Source organism: Tetrao urogallus (assembly GCF_951394365.1).
Source record: "Tetrao urogallus genome assembly, chromosome: 25".
Lineage (NCBI taxonomy): Eukaryota > Metazoa > Chordata > Aves > Galliformes > Phasianidae > Tetrao > Tetrao urogallus.
In genome coordinates, this window is record NC_136838.1 from 2,700,258 (window position 1) to 2,719,430 (window position 19,173).

The 19,173-nt window shown below is 50.9% G+C and overlaps 1 protein-coding gene across 1 annotated transcript in view; it reads left to right on the forward strand.

The window, feature by feature from the left end:
* The window catches only part of REXO1 (RNA exonuclease 1 homolog), a gene marked incomplete at both ends in the record, with an annotated part of 31,438 nt that extends 12,603 nt beyond the window's left edge, over positions 1-18,835 (forward strand). The window contains 14 exons of the mRNA XM_079546877.1: positions 1,420-1,521; positions 3,815-4,016; positions 4,642-4,805; positions 6,289-6,426; positions 7,377-7,500; positions 8,574-8,687; positions 9,774-9,911; positions 11,460-11,573; positions 12,173-12,246; positions 15,397-15,507; positions 15,868-15,983; positions 16,136-16,274; positions 18,064-18,184; positions 18,747-18,835. Of these exons, the coding sequence (XP_079403003.1) occupies positions 1,420-1,521; positions 3,815-4,016; positions 4,642-4,805; positions 6,289-6,426; positions 7,377-7,500; positions 8,574-8,687; positions 9,774-9,911; positions 11,460-11,573; positions 12,173-12,246; positions 15,397-15,507; positions 15,868-15,983; positions 16,136-16,274; positions 18,064-18,184; positions 18,747-18,835 (1,746 nt within the window). The remainder of the gene's footprint in view (positions 1-1,419; positions 1,522-3,814; positions 4,017-4,641; positions 4,806-6,288; positions 6,427-7,376; positions 7,501-8,573; positions 8,688-9,773; positions 9,912-11,459; positions 11,574-12,172; positions 12,247-15,396; positions 15,508-15,867; positions 15,984-16,135; positions 16,275-18,063; positions 18,185-18,746) is intronic.
* Positions 18,836-19,173: the final 338 nt, after the last annotated feature.

Sequence of the window (19,173 nt, forward strand, 5' to 3'; positions counted from 1 at the left end):
GATCAGCTGTTCTCTCTTCGGTGTAATTCTCAGCTAGGGAAGGCAGCTTTATTTTTGGCCCTGTTGCCCAGTTTAAGCTCCTTTCAGAGCTTTCCAAATAAGACTCAAAATGGGCCAAATTCAGAAAGCACCAACCCAGGAGCTCTGTTGCTATCGCAGGTGTGCAGTGGCAGTGCTCAGCTGCCCCTGTGTCCCACTGCACCTGGCCTTTGCACACCCGTTACCTCATATTCCTCAGATTAAAGTGTAATTCTGCCCTGTTCTGGAAAGCACCACAGTGTGGAGGTGCTTTGAGAGAGAGCTGCTTGGCAGCGACCTGCTTCCCTGCAGCTGTTCAGCAGGATGGCGTTGCTCACTGGGGGTTTAGGTTTGTTTTAGGGGATAACTCTGTAGCTGGAGCCCCTGTGGCCTGAGCTCAGCTCTGCTTGGAGGGAAGGTTGATGCGAGCAGCGTGGTGCTTTTCCACTTGGAAGGAGAACTGAGAGTTTACTAGGGGTGCAACCAACTGCATGAATGGGCTGAGCGAGTTCCTTCAGAGTGCTGTGATGTGAAGTGCTCCTGCAGGGCACCCCGAGATGGGCACAGCTCTGCTGGAGTGGAGCTCATCCCAGCTCTGCCTCCAGTCTGTCAGTCCTGGCTCTGCTCACAGCACTGCTGGGGGCTGCAGGCAGTGCTGAGTGCAGATCAGCTAGAAAATCTTAGAATCATCTGAGATGGAAGGGATTTCTAAAGGCCATCCTGTCCAACTCGCCTGCAGTGAGCCTGGGCACCCACAGCTCCATCGGGTGCTCAGAGCCTGGTCCAGCCTGAGTCATAGGAATAAAGCTGTGTAAAGGATCAGCTAAGTTGAACACAGGAGCAGGTCTGAGCTGTTCGTTTCAGCTCCTCGTGCAGGAGCTCTGGGTTTCTTGCCGTTCAGAAACATCCCCCAGGATTTGGTCCCTGCAGCCCTTCTGTGGGTAGGGCAGTAGATGCAGGGCCGTTTCCCTGTGTGTGCCATGGCAGCCATGCGGTTTGGTGCTGGGCACGCGTTCAGGACCTGCTCTGGAAATGTGTCATACCAGCAGAAAATGAGTCAGCTCTTAGCAAGAAACCCAACCAAACAACCAAACATCCTGAGTTTTCAGCATGCCGTGAGAAGTGGGTGGCTGGAGGTGAAGGCATTCCCATCTCTGTGTCAGGTAGGGGCTGGGCAGAACGGTGCTGAAGCTGTGTGCTGTGCAGCCCTGGTCACCCCAGTGGGAGCAGTCGTGGCTTTGCTGGTGGCTCTGGGGGTCAGAGTGGGTCTCATTTAACAGCTCACAGGTGTTGTTTCCACCTGCGAGGGCCCTGTGTTCACCCCAAAGGAGGTTTGTCTGATCTTCTGGGGAGGGGTCCTTGCCTGCTCAGTCTTGGAAGCTTGTTCTTTTTGTCTTACAGCCATCGAAGGAAGAAGTAAATAAAGAAAAGACAGAAGAGAATTTAACCACCTTATTTCCCGGCCAAAAACGAAGGATCTCTCATCTTGTCAAACAAGGAAATGTAAGTGCAGCTCTCAGGAGGCATCTAAAGTGACTCTTTTCTGTCCTGGGACATCGGGGCGCAGTGTGGTCCCCTGTTCAGGCAGCAGCATATGAACTGTTCACTGGAATGCTTTGATATCACTCTTTTTTCCTTCCCCTTTCTGATTTCCTAAAAATGTGGTCAGGCATCTGTTACAAAAAGCAGCCACACACCAAGAAACAATGCTAGAACCAAGGGTAAGCTGTGGAGGAGTGAGTGGATTCGGCACCTTGTTGCTGGGGGGGCTGCCTGGTGTTCCCTGCTGCTGCAGGACAGCTTCTGTCAGTCACTACATTAAGAACAAGGTCAGGCTGTGCCCACTGGTACTTCCACACGGTAAGGAGAACTAAAAGACAGCTGGAGGAATCTTGTAAGATGTTAAAAACCTTTGCTACATTTATATATGCCCCGATTCAACGCAGGTACTGCCAGTACCTTGTTTGATATCGTTCTTGTGTGATTGTGGGAATACTTGAAATACGGAGGAGAATTAAAAAAGAAAAAGCAAGGAAGACACGCTGATCTTTTTATTTCTTTCTCACTGGGATTTTAATTCTGTTTTCTCTGAGGGTTTAATGCGTTTCCCTCCAGGTGCTGAGTGCAGATTAGTCAGTTTTATGTTCTGTAGCAGGATAAGAGTGGCGGCTGAAGCGCTGATTTGAGCTGGGAAGCCCAAATTAATTGTTCTTCCTTTCTGCTCTGCTTAGGAAAGGTTTCTTTGCTTTTAATAATTTGAAGCCCCGAGGTCAATACAATGCTGTTTATTTAACTACATATCTTCAGCCAGTTCATGTGTTTTGATAAGGCCCCTTTCTTCCAAAGTGAAGAGATAAGAGACCGAAACAAATGGGTTGGAAATTCATTAACTCAAATATTTATTGCAAATAGGTGCCTTTTAGACGGGTACAAATCCCAAAATACATTTTCTTAATGTGACAGCTGATCCCAAAATGCTTTCCAAAGCCCTGAGCCCCAGCACAGCCATCGCGTGGGCAAACAGAGCCAGCCTGGTGCTCTCAGCCCTGGACGTGCCTGCCTGGGGCTGGCAGCTCCGTGCTGCTGCCAGGTGTGTTCAGGAGGTGCTGTTAGACCTGAACTGCTGCTTTTGCCTGCACGGTTACTCGTGCTTTGCCACGTCCCTCCAGGTGGAATATTTGCTCAGCCTCGCTCGTGATTTATAACTCAAACACTGAGCAGGCCGAAGGGGAGGGAGCTGAGTTCTCAGCTGAGTTTCTGAGGGGGAATGGTGGGCCAAAGGAATTGGAGGTGAGGCAGCAAATGAGTGGCCTGTCCTGCCGGGAGGGCTGTAATTATCCTTTAATGGTTGGCTGCGCTCGGTTTGGTTTCCAGAAGCCGCTGTCGGCTCAGAGGGCAGGAATGCAGGAGGTGCCAGCTCACCCCAGCTGCAGGTCTCCGAAGCTGTGTTACACACAGGGGCTGTTGGAGCTGATTTCTCACATTTCCGTGGTTATGAAGTAATGTGGCAAAGTTTGTACTGCTTCTCTTGTTCTTCTGCTCCGAGAGAACTTCTCCATGCCAGCGTCATTTTTGGCACCTTTCCCACAACCTACATTTGGACATAAAGATGATGCATATGTAACCTGGTTGTGTCAGTAACGGCCGGAGCAGTGCAACACTTCCCCGAGCAGCAGGGCAGAGCTCAGAGCTGCTTTGTGTAATTCTCTGATCCCATAAATACTTATGTGTACGTGTGACTTGTAACTCGTTTGTAAGGAACCAGAGTGCTGAAACAAAGCTGCTGGGAGGTGGGGAGCTGCTGGGGAAGATGGTGCTGGTAATTTGGGATGGGAAAGACAGCAAAGGAGGGAAGGAGTGAGCTGAGGCAATCGTGCAGCAAAGGGGAAGGGGGAATAGTTTCCATTTTATTAGAAGCTGAAGCACGCAGTGGTGGCTGGGGGTGTGGGGCCAGATTTGTTTTCTAATGCAAGATGTGGAGCTGGGTGTTGATGGAGCCCAGAAACGGGCTCAGCACTGGTGATGGAGAGCAGGCACCCTGGCCATTAAACAAGCATTTGAATTCCAGCTCAGGGAAACCCCAGAGGGCTGAGAGGTCTCCCCAGAGGGCGAGTCGTGGGCGCTGCGCTTCGTGGTGGGTGACTGAGCTGTGCATTCTGGAATACGGTTGGGATCTTCCCTCCAAAACCAGGATGTGCTGAGGTGGATGGGTCAGGGAAGAGGAAAAACCTCTTTTGGGTGGATGAGAACCGGAGGGTGGGGATTGCTGGCTCTAGAAACCTTTTTGTCTGTGCAGGCAGAGGTCCCGAACAGACCCGTAGTCCGGCCGTACCGCCCGCCCACAGCACAGGAGGTGTGCTACCAGAGGATCCAGCTGGCCCAGCAGCAGGCAGCACAGCTGGCCGTGGCTGTGCAAAAGGCCTCCCTGTCTCTGCCAGGAGAAAAGAGGAGGATTGCTCACGTGCCAAATGTAGCCCTTACTGCAGCAGTCAAGCAAAGTAAGCCGGCAGCGTTACTTGTCGTCATCGCTATCTTGTCCTCTGTGCTGTTGGAAGGATGCTCACTGTGCTGAAATTTCTCTCAGGCTGAAAATGGGAAACTATCAGGAGGGCCACGATTGGAATCTTTGCTTGTAGGCACTGATGGAAGGTCTTTCCCCTGAGAAGTGCCATCGGTTTCCAAAAAGCGGCAGGCTAAATGTACAGATCTTTCCTGTTTGTTCTTTGGAGACTGTTTGCTCTTCTTCCTCTTTGAGGAGGTGGCTGAGCAGGAGGGAAGTGCTAATTTGTGCTCATCAGTATGTGTCCCACTGTGGTTGGAAGGGCTCAGAGCTGACCTGATGAGCAGGTGGTGCATTGTGGCTGGCAGGGTTAACTCTCTAAACTCGACTGACTCAATTACCTCAAAGCAACAACAGCAAGAAAAACAAAACCAAAAACAAGGCATGGTTCCTAGCAGAAGGCTCCTTCATCCTTGCCTGGAAGGTGGTAAAATTACTTAATTTTTATCCCTTGGGAGGCTTCTGTTTGGAAAAAATGCAGTTTGTAGCACAGCAAGGCCATTCTGACAGCTCGAAGCCCCGCGGTAGCTTTTCTCCTGAAGCGTGTTGTCTGTTTCTTGCAGGCCTGGTGGGTGGCAAGAAGGCTGCTGCTGGCAAGAGTGTCACACCTGCCAATGACTCCGAAGCTCCCACCCCTCCTCTGAAGGCTTGCACCTTAGCTGGGATGGCTTCCAAGACCACCAGCACCACCGTGCAGAAGAGGATAGCCCACGTTCCGTCCTTGCAGGTAAAAGAGATGCAGTGCCTTGTTTTGCAGCTCCGTTTCAGGTCATCCCTCATTGAGGGTGCTGTGGTGAACTGTTGCTGTTCCAAACTTAGCTCTCAGAGAAGTGCTGTTTTGATTAGGATGATTAAATGGGTTTCTTTCTTGCTGTGGTTTTCCTCGATAGGCGTTGTATAAAAAATTAAACACTTGAGGAGCAAGGAAGGCTAGAAATACTTAAGTGCTATGCTGCTCTCTTTGAATATTGATCTCTCATTTTCAGTTTGAGTCTTTTGTTGGGCTGTCTGGCTGGGTCTGTAGCTGCTTGTGTCAGGGACTTGAGGTCTCTCCTGTGTGAATGAATTGGTGACCTTCCAGCCTTTGTGGGCCAGACTGAGGAAGGCATTTATGAGTAACGTCCCGCAGCAACCTGTCTGGTTAAAATGTGATGATTTGAACTTCGTGCTGCAGTTTATATCTGGGGGAAAAGCTTTTTTTTTTTCTCCCTCTTTTTTTGATACCTGCCCAGCCTTTGTGTACTTTTGATAGCAAAGTGTAACCCGAAGCTAAATAAAAGCTGAGAGCATAAAATGCTTGCCATTGTTAGAGAGGTTGTGTGAGAGGCTGAGAAAACATACACGTGTAATGAAAAGGACCAACCCCCCTGCAACAGGTTTGAACAAGATCCAGGAATAGGAAGAGGTGGATCAGAGTGGAAGTCTCATGAGGAAAAGATGCTCCCTTCCCACTCAGGTCCCTCGTCCTCCTTGGGTCTGTGTTTGCTGCAGATGGGTTTGGTAATGGATGAATCTTGGGTAGGATAGAGGAGGATCAAAGCAATTGGGTGCTCTGGAGGTGTGCAGTTTCTTCTCCAAAGAAGGAGGCAGCCTGTGTGATTTGGGAGATGAATGGGCAGCAGTAGGTTGTAGCTCAGTGCAACAAGCAGTTCTTATGCACAAAGAACATATTGCTCAATTTCGGGGGGGGAATCCTTACAGGAGCACGAGCAGCATTAGAAAGGAAACCAAAGCAATGCAGGGAGGTCACAGGAACCCCTGGGAAGCAGGGTGGCTTAGCTGGCTGCCAGAAGCGAGCCTCCCTCCCTCCTTCCAGCTTCAGCACTTACAAGAAAGAACAAACCTTACCTGGTGTCGTGCCTTCAGCTCGAATTGCAGCGCTTGGTGCTGTGCTGATCTCAACTCCCTTAATGTCAGTATCATCGTTTTCGTGGTGTGGGATGCTTGTCTATGCAAATGCAGTGCTGTGACTAATGCTGCTGTGCAGCTGGAGGAGTTGTGTAACGAAACCTTCTTGAAGCAGTTCAAATACTGAAAGGACACAGAAGCTTCAAGCAGTGTTTTTAGAACCAGAAGTGATTTGTGTTACTTTTAGCTCTGGACAGATTTTCAGAAAGGAAGTGAATAATGCAACAGAAGATGGGAGTCTCGAGGTGACGTGTTTGTTAAACCCCAAATAGCCTCTTTCTCTCTCTCTGTCTCATCTCTAGAGCGCCAGCTTACAGAGGCCTGTTATTCCCACAGAATTTGGTGCTAAAGTCCCAACAAACATTCGTCAAAGATATCTCAATCTCTTCATTGATGAGTGCCTGAAGTTCTGCTCCTCCTCCCAGGAAGCCTTTGATAAGGTCTGTACTGGTGCTTGCTTCATGTGAGTGATGTCTGTAGTTCTGTATGGAGCCCTGTGCTTCGGCTGAGACCTGAAATGGCAGCAAAACCAGGGTATTCTCCTACCCGTGGGTCTCTATAGAGAAGGTGAATGTCAAATAATTCCAAACAGGGCAACAGAAAATAGAATTCCACTGGGGGTTTCCAATAGGAAAACCCATCCTCATTAGGAGAGCACACAGCGTTTTCATTATGCCCAGAAGAGGGGCTTAAGGGTGCATTGAGGCTGAGCTGGACAAAAAGAAACCCTTTGCTGTGATACAAACATCCTGCAGTCTGAGCATTCAGTGGAAGCAGGATGGATGTAACTGGCAGAGCTTCCTGCCTGTGAACAGTGCAGAATGTGAGGAGCCTTCTGCCAGCAGGGAATATTACAGTAAGATTTCCAAAAGCAGAATTGAGAATCTCATGTATTTCGCTGGAAAGCTTTGGCTTTGCTATTAGTTGGGCCAGCACAGGGCACTGTGGTGTGTTCTGTAACCAAAACAGATGAGGACATTTATATTTTTGGTAACGTTTTGCCTTTGCAGCTCCTTAGGGAAAACATTCCTATCGCACTCAAGGAATGGCTGCTGTCCAAACTTCTCTTTTTTTTTTGTCCAGTTCAGAGCTTTGTCTTTCCCTTGTGCTGCCCTTGAAGTGAGGAAAGCAGCCTTTCCCAAGCAGTTCCTCAGTGCCCTGTTAACCTAAGGGAGGGCTTTATACAAAAATGCTTCTGGAGCATCATTTACAATACGTTTTTTCTTGGCAGTCCAAGATCCAGTGTATGTCAGTGCTGTGACACAGTTATGTTTTGGAGTCTGGTACTTGGATTCTGCATTTTGAGATGCAAATATTTCTTTGCTTTCCCCCATTTTCCCAAAGCAGCAGTGGGAACAGAGCGCATGGTAACGAATTGCACTGTTTGCAGGCTCTGGCAGAAGAGAAGGTGGCTTATGAACGCAGCACCAGTCGCAACATCTACCTGAACGTGGCAGTGAACACCTTGAAGAAGCTCAGGAGCCTCGTGCCCAATTCCCCCTCCAGTACAAACAGTACGTACCACGTTTGTGGTTTAATAAGGAGCCCTGCTTGGATTAGAAGCCACGGAGAGAAACTTGTTGAAAAGGCAGACCCATTTCTCAGAAGCATTATGCTGAAAGGCAAACAACTCCAGTTAGCTTTTTATAGTCTGGCAAGCTTTAATGGGCCTTCAAGAGGCGAGTCCTGCAATGCTTTGTTGGCTGTCTGAGCCTAAATGGAGATAATGCCACATGGATTATTTTATTTTTTTTTTAGCACAAGTTCTTTAAAATGAAAAGCCCTGCTAATGGAGTAACTTTCACATGATACCTTCAAAGTGATAGACTCGTCCATCACCGCAGAAATCTGTTACACACATTAAGCTTCAAGAGAGAAACGAAGAGGGTTAAGACATTTCATTATTGGCTCTCGAGAGGGTACATTAAACAATCAATTTGTGCTGTTCTTGTGGATTTTTTTTTTCCCCAGTCTCTTCCCTTTTCTCCCCTCTGTCTTCATTACCTTCTTAGCCATTAGTCAGAGCGGCTGGACTTGGGAGGCTGGCCTTTAGGAGAGGGCTGCCAGTTAATGATTACTAAAAAGCACCTATCTGCCATTATCTGATGTGCTGAGCACACTCCACAGCTCCGAAGGCCTTTCTGAAGGAAGGTGAAAGATGCGGTGTGGGAGTCTGGCCTGTGGGCACCCAACAAAGCTGCTCACTGCAGATGGGTCGAGTTGTGTCGGTGCTCAGCCCCTCTCTGTGCTCTCACTCAGGATGGCAGCTTGGTGCGTGCAGTCAGCAGGTAGAGCTCCCAGAGTCTCCTGGGGAGCTGTAAAAAATGTCCTCCTCTGCCCTTAAAAAGTTGCAGCGGGCTGAGAGTGCAAGCAGAAATCTCCCTGTCGTGCTGGAGTAAGCTAGGAACACTGCACCACTGCACACAGACTGATTTCTGGAGCAGGGAATGCGAGGGGATAAATGCAGTCCTCTGTTTGCCTGTGTGCTGGGCCCAAAACTCGAGGGCTGAAATCACTCGCTCTTCCAGAGTTGCATCTGAGTATTTCATCTCTGTCCTGTTCTGCTTCTTCCCTCTTGTCACTGCAGAAACAAGTAACAAGAAGGTGGTGTCCCACGAAGCTGTGCTGGGAGGGAAGCTTGCTGCTAAGACCAGCTTCACCCTAAACCGATCAGGGAGCTTGAAAGCAGAGGATTTAACAGGTAAGATCCTGCTCCTGCAAAGCTGTCAGCTGGAAATTCTAGCTGGAGGTACAGCACGCTGAGTGGGAAGAGCAGGACCTTGCTGATGCATGAAGAGCTTTGATTTACCTGGGGGGGCTGAGTTGTGAGGTATGAGGTGCTGGTTAGCACCTTTCTTGCTTCCCTGCTCTGGGCTGTGGGTTTGCTGATGTTGGCCGTGTGGCTTTGATGTAGTGTTGGTAGCTGTTCAGAACTGCCTCTTGTGTTTTGGGTATTACTGACCCGTGGCTTTTTTTCTATCTCGATTTTACTTTAACTTTCCTCCCCTGAAGGATTACTTTGTCTTGTGCCCCTCAGATGAAAGGCAAACGCACTGATATCTCCATTTGCTCTGCAGGGCTCGTTTTCACATTTAGGAATGTCACAGTAAGGTCACGTAGTAGCCAAAGGATTGTGCCACAAGCGTTGTTCACTTTGGGTCAAATTGTTTATGGGTATTCAGGCTGCCAAGAGATATGGGCAAATTGCTGAGGAGATCAGAGAAGAGACAGGGGTGCCACGGAGCAGAAGGAATTGACGTGAGGAAAGCTTGAAAGGGCCCTATAGCTCATCTAAGTGACATCAAAGGGTGCACAGCAATATTGGAGGGGTTTAACAGCACTGAAAGAAGAGCTATCGAGCAGAGAAGTTACAGCTGCTCTGTGGAGTGAAGCAGTCAGAAATCAACAGCAGGAAAAAGCTTCTGATAAGGAGTTTTTTAGCTAGCTGTGGGCAGCCTTTGAGGAGTATTCTGTGGGCTGTGTTACAAACGATCAGTTAAAGCACGGTGAACATTACAGGCATGAGGCTTCCCTTGTTCCCTTGTGCCTGAAGATGGGGCCCTTGGGAGGGATTTCAGTCCTGCTTTCCAGATAGCCCAACCTAGTGCTGGTTGTTGGGAGAGGTGGCAGTCAGCTTGTGCCACTGTCAATACTGAACAAGGGCAGTTGAAAGTGAAGTGTGAATCGGGGGAGTTCCTACCAGGTGTGTTGGTGAGGCAGAAAAGCTGAAGAGAAAACAGCACCTGCTTCTGTGGTCTGGCTTCATGGTTGTGTTTGATGCCTGCAGGAGCTGCCCTGTACCGTCGACTGAAGGAGTATCTCATGACTGAGGAGCAGCTGAAGGAAAATGGTTACCCCATGCCTCACCCAGAGAAGCCAGGCCGTGCCGTCCTCTTCACAGCAGAAGAGAAGAAGAGCACTGACTGTAAGCTGGGCTGCTTCATTCTGCACTCTCTGCTGCCTGTGTCTCAGGTGCAGGGAGGCGCCTGTCCTACGTGCAGCACGTCTCTTTGTGTAGAGATGTTCTGCTCTCAGCATGGAGCTGCCTTTGCTCGTGTTGCCACGTGTTGTGCAGCTGTTCAGCTGGGGATTTTTAGGATTTTTCACTTAGACAGACTCCAGCCCTGTTATGGTGGTGGGGAGGAGAAGCTCCTGGTCAGCACCTGGTGATGCTCTCCTCTTCCTGGCAGTGGTTTTTTTGGGTCTCTGCACACAGCTTGCTGTGATGGTGCCACAGAGCAGCACCAGTGTGGGTCGTGCTGTGCTGCTTTGGCTGCACGGTTTTGGTGTGGTTGTTGGGCAGTGCTGGGCAAAGTGGTTTCCAAGAGCCCTTTTGGCAACCAGACAAAGCATTTGCCAGGCTTCCCCTGGGCAGGGTGGGATCCTCTGTCTGAATTTTCTGATATCCTGCAGCAGGACTGATGCTTCTCAAAAGCTGAGTGGGGCAGACCATGATGCAGGAGGGATAAAATACATACATCGGGTGCATTGTGAGGTGCCTTGTCAGGCTCCTCTGAGCATCTCTTTGGAGAGACACTGCTGAAGTGTGTTAAGTGCTCATCCATGTTAACACCTTGTGTCTACATTTGTCCTGTGGTTGCTGAAGCAACCTTTATGAAAGCTCTCTTACATTAACACTGTTAAGTACCGCATTTGTGCGAGCCCTTCTCTTCAGCTACGACTGTGTACAGCAGCTGGCAGGCTGAGGTCGTGTTGCTGGTTCTGCTTCTCTGATTTCCTACAGATATTTTAGGATTTTTGAGTTTTTTCTTCTTTCTAACCAGTCTGTTAATGCTGTGACCACGGTCAGCAGGTGGGAATGGACCAGACAGGTGTTGTGCAAAGCAGCAATGTGCTGCAACTCGGGGAATTGCTGGGAAAGCAGGTGCACAACAGACACCTCCTTGTCTGGGCTGTTTTGCATTTCCCTTCTTTGAACTGTGGGCACTACTGAGAGTGCAGGTGGCAGGAGGGAGAAGTCCCCACTTGGAGGGCTGCACTGTGCTGTGTGTTGTAGGGAATCCTAGCAGAGGAGCTGTATCCACTGAACATCACTTGGCAGTGTCACAGCCCCCTGGAAACCAGGCCTCACGAGCTCCAGTGTCCAGACTTATTTATCCTGGTTCTTGAAATAACTGTGTTGGAGCACAGCGTGGTTTGCTGGGGATGGAGAAGCAACACAGCAAGTGTGAACTGTTGGAGCAAATGTTACATGTCAAAGCCAACAGGCAGTTTTACTTTTGGCTCTGAGAAGTGGTTTGGGGTGAATTGTGCTGGGCTGCATTTTAGAGGAATCGCTGTGCCTTCGTGGGAGTTTGAGAATCCATCTTTGGCATCCTTTTAATCAGCAGTATTTACCTCTTCCAGTGAGCTGTGGGGCTTTGAGGAGCGGGATGGATCCACTGGTGCTTTGGCCACGTTGAGCAGGTACAGGATTTGCAGCAACCTGACTGAGTTCTCTCTTCCCTTGAAGCCTCCTGCAGGATTTGCTGTCGCTGTGGCACTGAGTACATGGTCTCAGCCTCTGGAAGCTGCATCCGCAAGGAGGAGTGCGTCCATCACTGGGGGAGGCTGCGCAAGCAGAGAGGTACATCAGTCAGGGAGGGCTCAGCTGCGTGCTGGATGTGCTCTACAGCCCCACATGTCTGGGGCTGGAGTTGCTGTGGAGCGTTTTGTGGCTCTGGAGCTCCTCACTCGCAGGTCGTGGCAGTTCCTGGTTTTGTCACTGGGTGGCACAGGCTTGCAAAGAGCTGCTGAGGAGCAGTGGAAGAGTCCCTGAGATGTGACAGCGGGGCTGGAACAGAGGTGGTTATTTCAGCTTTAACAAAAAAGAAAAAGATTAAGGGAACAACAAACTGCCTGTGTCTTTTGAGAAATAAGTCTGCTAGGAGACCTGAGAGCTCAAGGCCTCATTGCCTGATGGGGCTCACTGGTCTGGGATCAACTCCTTTGCAGCAAGATGCTAGCCTAGTTTGAGTGAGCTCTGTAGTTTTCTGCCAAAGCATCCATGGTCAGTGGATCTTAAGCCCCTTATGTTGCTGACCATGAATCCATACTTAATTTTCCCCTTCTGCTTGATAAATTATTGTTTCTGTGCTCATCCGGGACACCTCTGCACTTGGGAGCTAAAGTTTAGGTCTTGTTGAGGGAACTTTTCTCTTTGACTCTTAGCTCTTGCTCTTTCAGTGCCGGGTGGATGGGAAACTCATTACAGCTGCTGCTCAGGAGCTGTGGGTTCAGCAGGCTGCCAGGTTGCTAAGGTGAGTTGTTGAGCAACACCTTTTGGTTCTCAGTGACATTTGTCCTCTGCATACGGTGGTGGTGGATTCCCTTGGGGGTGTGGAGGGGCAGCAAGCACTTCTTAAATGTCTTTTGCTTCACAAAGGTAGGAAAATTAAATGTTTGGCAGGAGGGAGGATCGCAGCTGTGTGCAGCTGAGGTGGTTTCCATTTTACAAATGTGATTTTTTTTAGCACTTTTCCAAGCGAAATGTAAACATGTTTTGAATCTCCCAGCAAAAGCTTGGATCCAGCCTTCTTCAGGGAAACAAGGAAAAAGTGAGAAATAAGGAAATTCCTTTTAAGGACTCACTCAAGACTCACTCAGTTTCAGAGTGCCAAAACCTTTTTCCCTATATTTTGTTTTTTCCCCCCATCCCTGTGCCCTGTAACCACCTGCTGCAGACCAAATCCTCTCCCAGTTTTCCATATGCCACACGTCCTTTGTTGTGTCGAGGGGAGGAACTTTCCCAAGCAGTCTGTGGTAACCCAGGCACTGCTTCCCTTCAGGAAGGTGGGGAAAAGATCACAGCCTTAGAAAGCAGAGTGGAAAACCTGCTCAGGACCGGAGTTTTGGCCCTTTGATGGAGCTGAGTGGTGTCTGGGACACCTCTGCACATTGCCTTTCATTAGACACCAGCCTGGCACCTTTGCATTTTGCTGTGCTGTGGTTTGGAAGTCCCTGGGCGGTGCAGGGCCAGCAAAGTGGCCTGCAGGTTGTGGAGAGCTGTGTGCCCTCATTGCTGTGCCAGGAGCTGGGGCTGGGAAGGGAGCTGTAGGGTGAAATTCCAGGCTTATCAGAATAGAAAGAACAGTCAGCACACGGGCTCTAAACGCCTGCCCTGCCCAGCCTGAAGCATGGAGGGGATCACACACGCTGCCACTTCTTTTCCTTTTTCATTTGGAATTAGGATCTCTTTTTAATCAGCATTCACAAATACCCAGCAGGGAAGTCGGGAGAAATTGATGAGGCTATAAAACATGACTTCTCTGCATGTTTTTACATGGCTGTTGTAGCCCATAAAACCTCATGGCCTTTTAAGAAACATGCAATCTCTCTAATAGCCTCTGACTCAATGAAGCATGCCACCAGTGCTCCGGGGTGCAGCCATCCTCTCACATCTGCCTCCTCGTTGTTGTGCTGCCACAGCCTGCTGCATTCTGCCTTTCTTGGCTTTCTCATCCAAATTGAATCCTTCAGGAAACTGAAAGTCCGAGTCCCCAGCCTGCTCAGGATGGGAATATGCAATGAGATTTTGGGATGTTGCTCCTCCCAGGGAGCACAGCATCATTCAGCTTTGGAGGAGGGGCATTGAAAAAGCAATTGATTACAGTGAGAACCTGCTCTGAGTTCCTGGATGCACACAGCTGGCCATAGAAGAGCGTTGTGTTTGAGAATCCCTGCTTGGTTGGGTCGTGCTGCAGTTAGGGAGTGTGGCAGGAGGTGGCAGGAGGGAGCTGTGCACGGAGCAGCTGAGCTGGGAGCTGCTGCCTGCTGCTCTTTGTTGCACCAAGTCTGTTTCCTTCTCAGGTCTGAAGAACAGAAACAACTTTTCTCCCTTCTTCTCAGTGGTGAAGAACTGGGCAGTTGTAGAACATCAACTGTTGTAGAAAAACACCTGATTTTGTGATTTTTTTCTTTCACTGCTTGGTTACAGTGCAGAGAGAGGGAAGAGGTGAAGCTGGAGGGGAAGTAAATGGTTACTATTTGTTGGCCTGGTGGTGTGCTCTACTCATTTGTTCATCGAAACAATCAGATTCATGGGCACAGATGCAGAATTGCTGAGTGTGGCTTCTTGCTCCTGCAGCCTCTGAGCATTGCTGGCTTTGGGTGCAGGCAGAGATCAGCTCAGTGTGGTCCAGCTGCCTCCTTGGCTTCCAGTGATGCAGTTCTCTGGACTCTGGGGGTGCCCACAGTAATAACCAGTGCAAAAATGAGGCACATCCCCACTTCTGGTTACCTCTCTGCCAGCAAGTTTCAGCTCTGCTGCCCCAGTTTGTCCTCTGCAGCCTTCATCCTCAGGCATTGCCAAGTGTGGTTTGCTTCCTTGCAGGGTGAGATGAGCGAGAAGCAGGAAGGGGGAGGCTGAGCACACGCTGTGATTACGCACCACGGCGTTGAGATCTGGGCATAAACAAAACCTGCAGAACAATCAGGCTGCTGGGGAGTGAAGCAGAGGGCACGGCGCTGCGGGGTGTGGTGCAGCAATTCCACCTGACCTGAAACCACCTAAGTGGGCAAAAGGGCAGCAACGGCCTCTGCCCTGCGCTCTGCTGAGTGTTCCTGCTTCCTTGTGGTGGGGCAGGACACCAGCAGGCTGTCAGCAGCAGCAGGACAGGCTGAGTGTGATGTGTGACCTGTGGCTGTGCGCAGAGCAGGAGCAGCTCTTGAGGCAGCAGCTCAGCCCTGCAGAGGCTCAGGCCATTGGTGAAACCGCTGCCTGAGTTTTCCTGGTAGCACAGGGATCTTTCCCAAGCTGAAGCATACTGACCTGAGAGCTCTAGCAGGGATGCTTAGAAGTGGTTGGAAACGCTCCTTGTTGGTTGCACTGGGCACTGCTTGGCAGTAGCTCTGTTCTCTGCGAGCTGCCTGCTTTTGGAATACAGTGGCTTTTATTTGTAGGCACGCATTGATGTCTTGTGCCATTTTGTTATCCTGGTTTCTCCTGCCATCTGTGGGCTGTGATGTGGCTGCCACTAAGGCTTGGACAGGGATGTTTGATGGGAGAATCCTGCAGCTGGGCATGCCTCAGCCACGAGCTGAGCCAGGAGCCAGCAGTTAGAGCAGATCCCTGCAGTAACACGGTGTGAGCCTTCCCCAGCCGTGCTGCCCTGAACTGAAAGCTGCTGCCATCTCCTCGTGCTTAGGCGCGTGATGCAGTGCTGCTATGTGAGCTGTTTTTGGGTGCCTCTAGCTCTGATCTCACTTAGGAACCAGGTTTGCACCTGGTCACGCTGCTTTTAGGGGGAACTTCTCAGACCCACTGCTAGACAGCCCTTAATCCTCATTAACCTTCAGAAATCACTTGTAAAAAATAGCTTTCTTTAAGCAGATGGCTCTTCTGAAAATGAGTTTTTGGTTTCTTGCCCCTTCCTTCCTTCAACACGCTTCTCCTTTGTTTTTCCTTCAAGCAACATGTCCACGATGGGCGGAAAGAGAGCCTTGATGGCTTTGTGAAGACTTTTGAGAAGTTGCCTACGACTGATGGTTACCCCGGGATCTTCGCGTTAGACTGTGAGATGGTGGGTCCCCAATCAGCAGCACAGGCACAAAATGAGGCTTTTGGATGAAAGCTGTGTTAGAAGGAAAGCTCTTTTCCTCTGCCACCTTCTCTCCTTTCTGTGGACTCTAAATCATAGAGGTTTATGTTAAATTTACGTTGAAATTAGCTCTTAGTAGTTTTGGCAGTGTCTGCTTCCTTTGAGGACCACGTGTACCCTTGAGAAGTGGTAGCCAGTTGGTTTACATCGAGCATGGGCTGCTGGCTGGCCTCGGTGTGCTGAAGCAGCTGTGTTTTGGGAGCTGCAGCACTTCAGCAGCACTGTGAGCCCCGTGCTGAGGTCGGCACACGTTTATTTTCATGTCTGCTTTCTTGCTTGCAGTGCTACACTAAGCAGGGACTGGAGCTGACGAGAGTAACGGTGATCAACTCTGACCTGAAAGTGGTGTATGACACCTTTGTCAAACCAGACACCAAGGTGGTGGACTACAACACCAGGTGAGGACAGCTTTCTGGGGGTCAGCACCAGTAACCTGGGGGGAATTCCTCTGAGCACTTGGCTGAAAATCCCATGACCTCCACTTCCTGATGGCTGGAACCATTCGGGTCCTTCAGTGAGGGAAGCCCTCCTCTCTGTTTTTGCACTGCAGGTTCTCAGGTGTGACAGAGGAGGACCTGGAGAACACTAGCATCACCCTGCGGGATGTCCAAGCCGTCCTGCTCAACATGTTCAGTGCAGACACCATATTGATAGGGCACAGCTTGGAGAGCGATTTATTTGCACTAAAGGTAACCTGCATGTTTTGCATTTGAATCTCCCTCTGGTTCTTCCCCACCTTAGTGACTGCTGTGACTGCTGCTAGGAGATGATTATCTCCAAACTGGAGGACTCGGGGGTCTGTCTTGTCTGTGAGCTGGTGGGAAGATGGAGGAGTGGAGGATTTGTGGTGTGTGTCACTTGTAACCTCAGCACAGCTCCAGTGACTGTCCCCAGGAGGACAGACATCCGTTGGAGAGGTGAACAGAGCAGGGCTGGCTGGAAGGACCGAGCTTCAATCTTCTGTCATTCAGCCACATCTGTTTAGCCAAGACTCCTCTGTTGGTGTCAGCACCCTTTGCCTGACGTTGTGCTCAGCTGGGATCTGGGCAGGCTCAGGGGTCTGCTGTGCCCTCTGGGTGTCCACAGCAACTGTTGTGGAAGCAGTTCAGGTCTCTTTATTGCCTTTGCACTTGATTTTAAAACGCCCATGAAGTTCTCTGCCTTGTTTGCTGGGATTTGTGGTGTTCTTTGATCAAGCTGCTTTGACCTTTCAGCTCTCTTGTTTCCTGCCTGGCCTGCATCAGTCTAGTCCACACATCTCTGCTGTCCTGGAGGGAGGGCTGCGTTCAGAGCACAGATCCTGGGGGGCTTGGCTGGGGTCACTGAGGAAATCATGCAGCAGCAGGAACCAACGTGCAGTCGGTGCTCGTGGGCCTTCATCCAGCCATCCTTTATCACACAGCTTCGGTGGCCAAGCTGTGACCGCCAGCCCACAGCGCTGGTTCGGAAGCAGGAGGTTTTAATGGATGCAAAGTGCTTTACCTCTCAGTGGCACCCTTTACCCCGGCCTCTCAGAGGGTTCATCGCCGTCGTAAAAAGAAATTATTTACAGTTCTGTCAGCACGAGGTGACTGCGTTGGCCTTACAGAAGCGTGGCTTTCCCCCAGCACGGAGGGCTCTGCCAAGAGGACGAAGCTGTGAGCGATGCAGCAGTGTGACAGGCAGTGCCACGTCGAGTCGTAATGGCTGAAGGCTGTGGCAGTAAAGTCGACATCTCACTAATGGCCGTGGCAAGCTCCAAATGGTGATAGCATTTCAATTTTTATTTCAAGCTGTATTATCCTGCTTCCTCGGTCTTCCTGATCTACATAAGTAATTATCGTTGCGCGCCTGGGTGGGTGCCAAACTTGACTGCAGTCTGAGGGAGATTATCCATAATGTTGGCAGTTTTACACTCCGAAGAGCCGTAGCAGGTTGTTTCTGTTAAGCTGCAGGTTGTTTCTGTTAAGCTGCAGCTGTTTGCAGGCACTGGCAGAGCTGGGCGATGGAACTGTTCCTGAGGGGGTCAGGAACTGTCGCGCTGTGTTAGCTGGCGCTGGGAAGAGTCGAGGGAAAGGATGAGGTTGTCTGAGCCACGCGTTGAGGATGGCAGAGCTCGGGTCAGGTGTGCAGATTTCCCTCTCGCACCTCAGGGCTCTGCTGGCTTCTCCAGGCTGTGGCACCGAGGATAAACCTGTGCTGGATTTGAGCTGTGCGATCCGAAGCGGCGCTGTGCGTCTGCTGCTCGGTGTGCAGGCAGGCAGGGCTGTGAGGGCGTGCGTGTGCTGGCTGGCACGGCTTTGGGAGTTGATAGGCAGTGAGGGGTTTGCTTCATTCAGAGCCTCCTGCAGGACTGGTTGGGCCGGAGCTCCGCACCAGAGCTGCGTGGAGCTGAAAGGTTGACCGGAAGATTGCGTTCATGTGGTTAATCCTAAGGAGTGCCCGTCCCTGGGGGGAGAAGGAAAATAAACAAGGTTCTTTCCTGCTCCCTCCCTGCAGCTTATTCATGGCACAGTGGTGGACACTGCGATCGTCTTTCCCCACCGCCTGGGCCTGCCTTACAAACGGGCTCTCCGGACGCTGATGGCCGACTACCTCAAGCGCATCATCCAGGACAACGGTGAGAGCGAGGGGGGGCTGAGAGCACGGCCCCGTGTCCCGCCCCACCTGGCTGCTGTTCCTCACGCCTGCCTCCTGCCCTGCTCTCCCCAGGCCCTGTCCCCCACCGTTTTGTCTGCACGGCAGCTGTGAACGGGCCCACCTGTGCCAGAGTTTCATTTTGAGCCCTTGCTGCTTCCCTCTGTGCACTACGTGGGAGGCAGAGGAGTGGTGTGACGAGGCCAGAGGCGGCTCTCAGGGCCGTGTCACGTCCTCCCTGCTCTCCCTGCAAACTGACATTGATCTTTCTGTCCTCCTTGAGCGCAGTGTAGCTGCAGTGCTGGGCAGGAGCCCTACGGCCTACAGACAAGCAGTGCTTCAGCCCTGCTTTGAACCAGGCACAAGTCCTGCACTCGCGTGTTGTTCATTGGAAGCTCTTCCAAATCCATGGCTGTGGTTCAGTGTGATCACAGCTGGGCTTGCACTGCTGTGTGGAGGGCAGTGGGGAGGTGGTGTGGGGAAACAGGGACCAGGCTGCCCTGTGCAGCACAGGCTGTAACTGCTCTCCTTGTCTCTGTCCCCAGTGGAAGGACACGACTCCAGCGAGGACGCCAGGGCTTGCATGGAGCTGATGATCTGGAAGATCAAAGAAGACTCAAAAGTGAAACGATGACCTGCGCTTTCTCTCCCTCCTGTTCCTCCTCCACCTCTTTGAAGCAGTGCAATAAATGCTCAGAGTAACACTGTCCACCCGTACGCAGCAGCATGCTACCCCAGGCTCCCCGTGCACTCGCAGGTATCTCATGGGCTGCTGGTGGTGCAGCTGAGGGCACCAGCTGGCTGCCTGCAGGTCCCTGTGTCCACATAGCGGCTCTCGGACCCTCTTTTCTCTGCCTGAGGGGTACTCTGTGCTCCAGCAGTTGCCCCGTAGGCATGGCAAGGTGGTTCTGAGCAGCACAGCTAGAGGGAACTCCGTGGTTCCTCGGAGAAGCTCGTAGAGGTAGGTTGGAT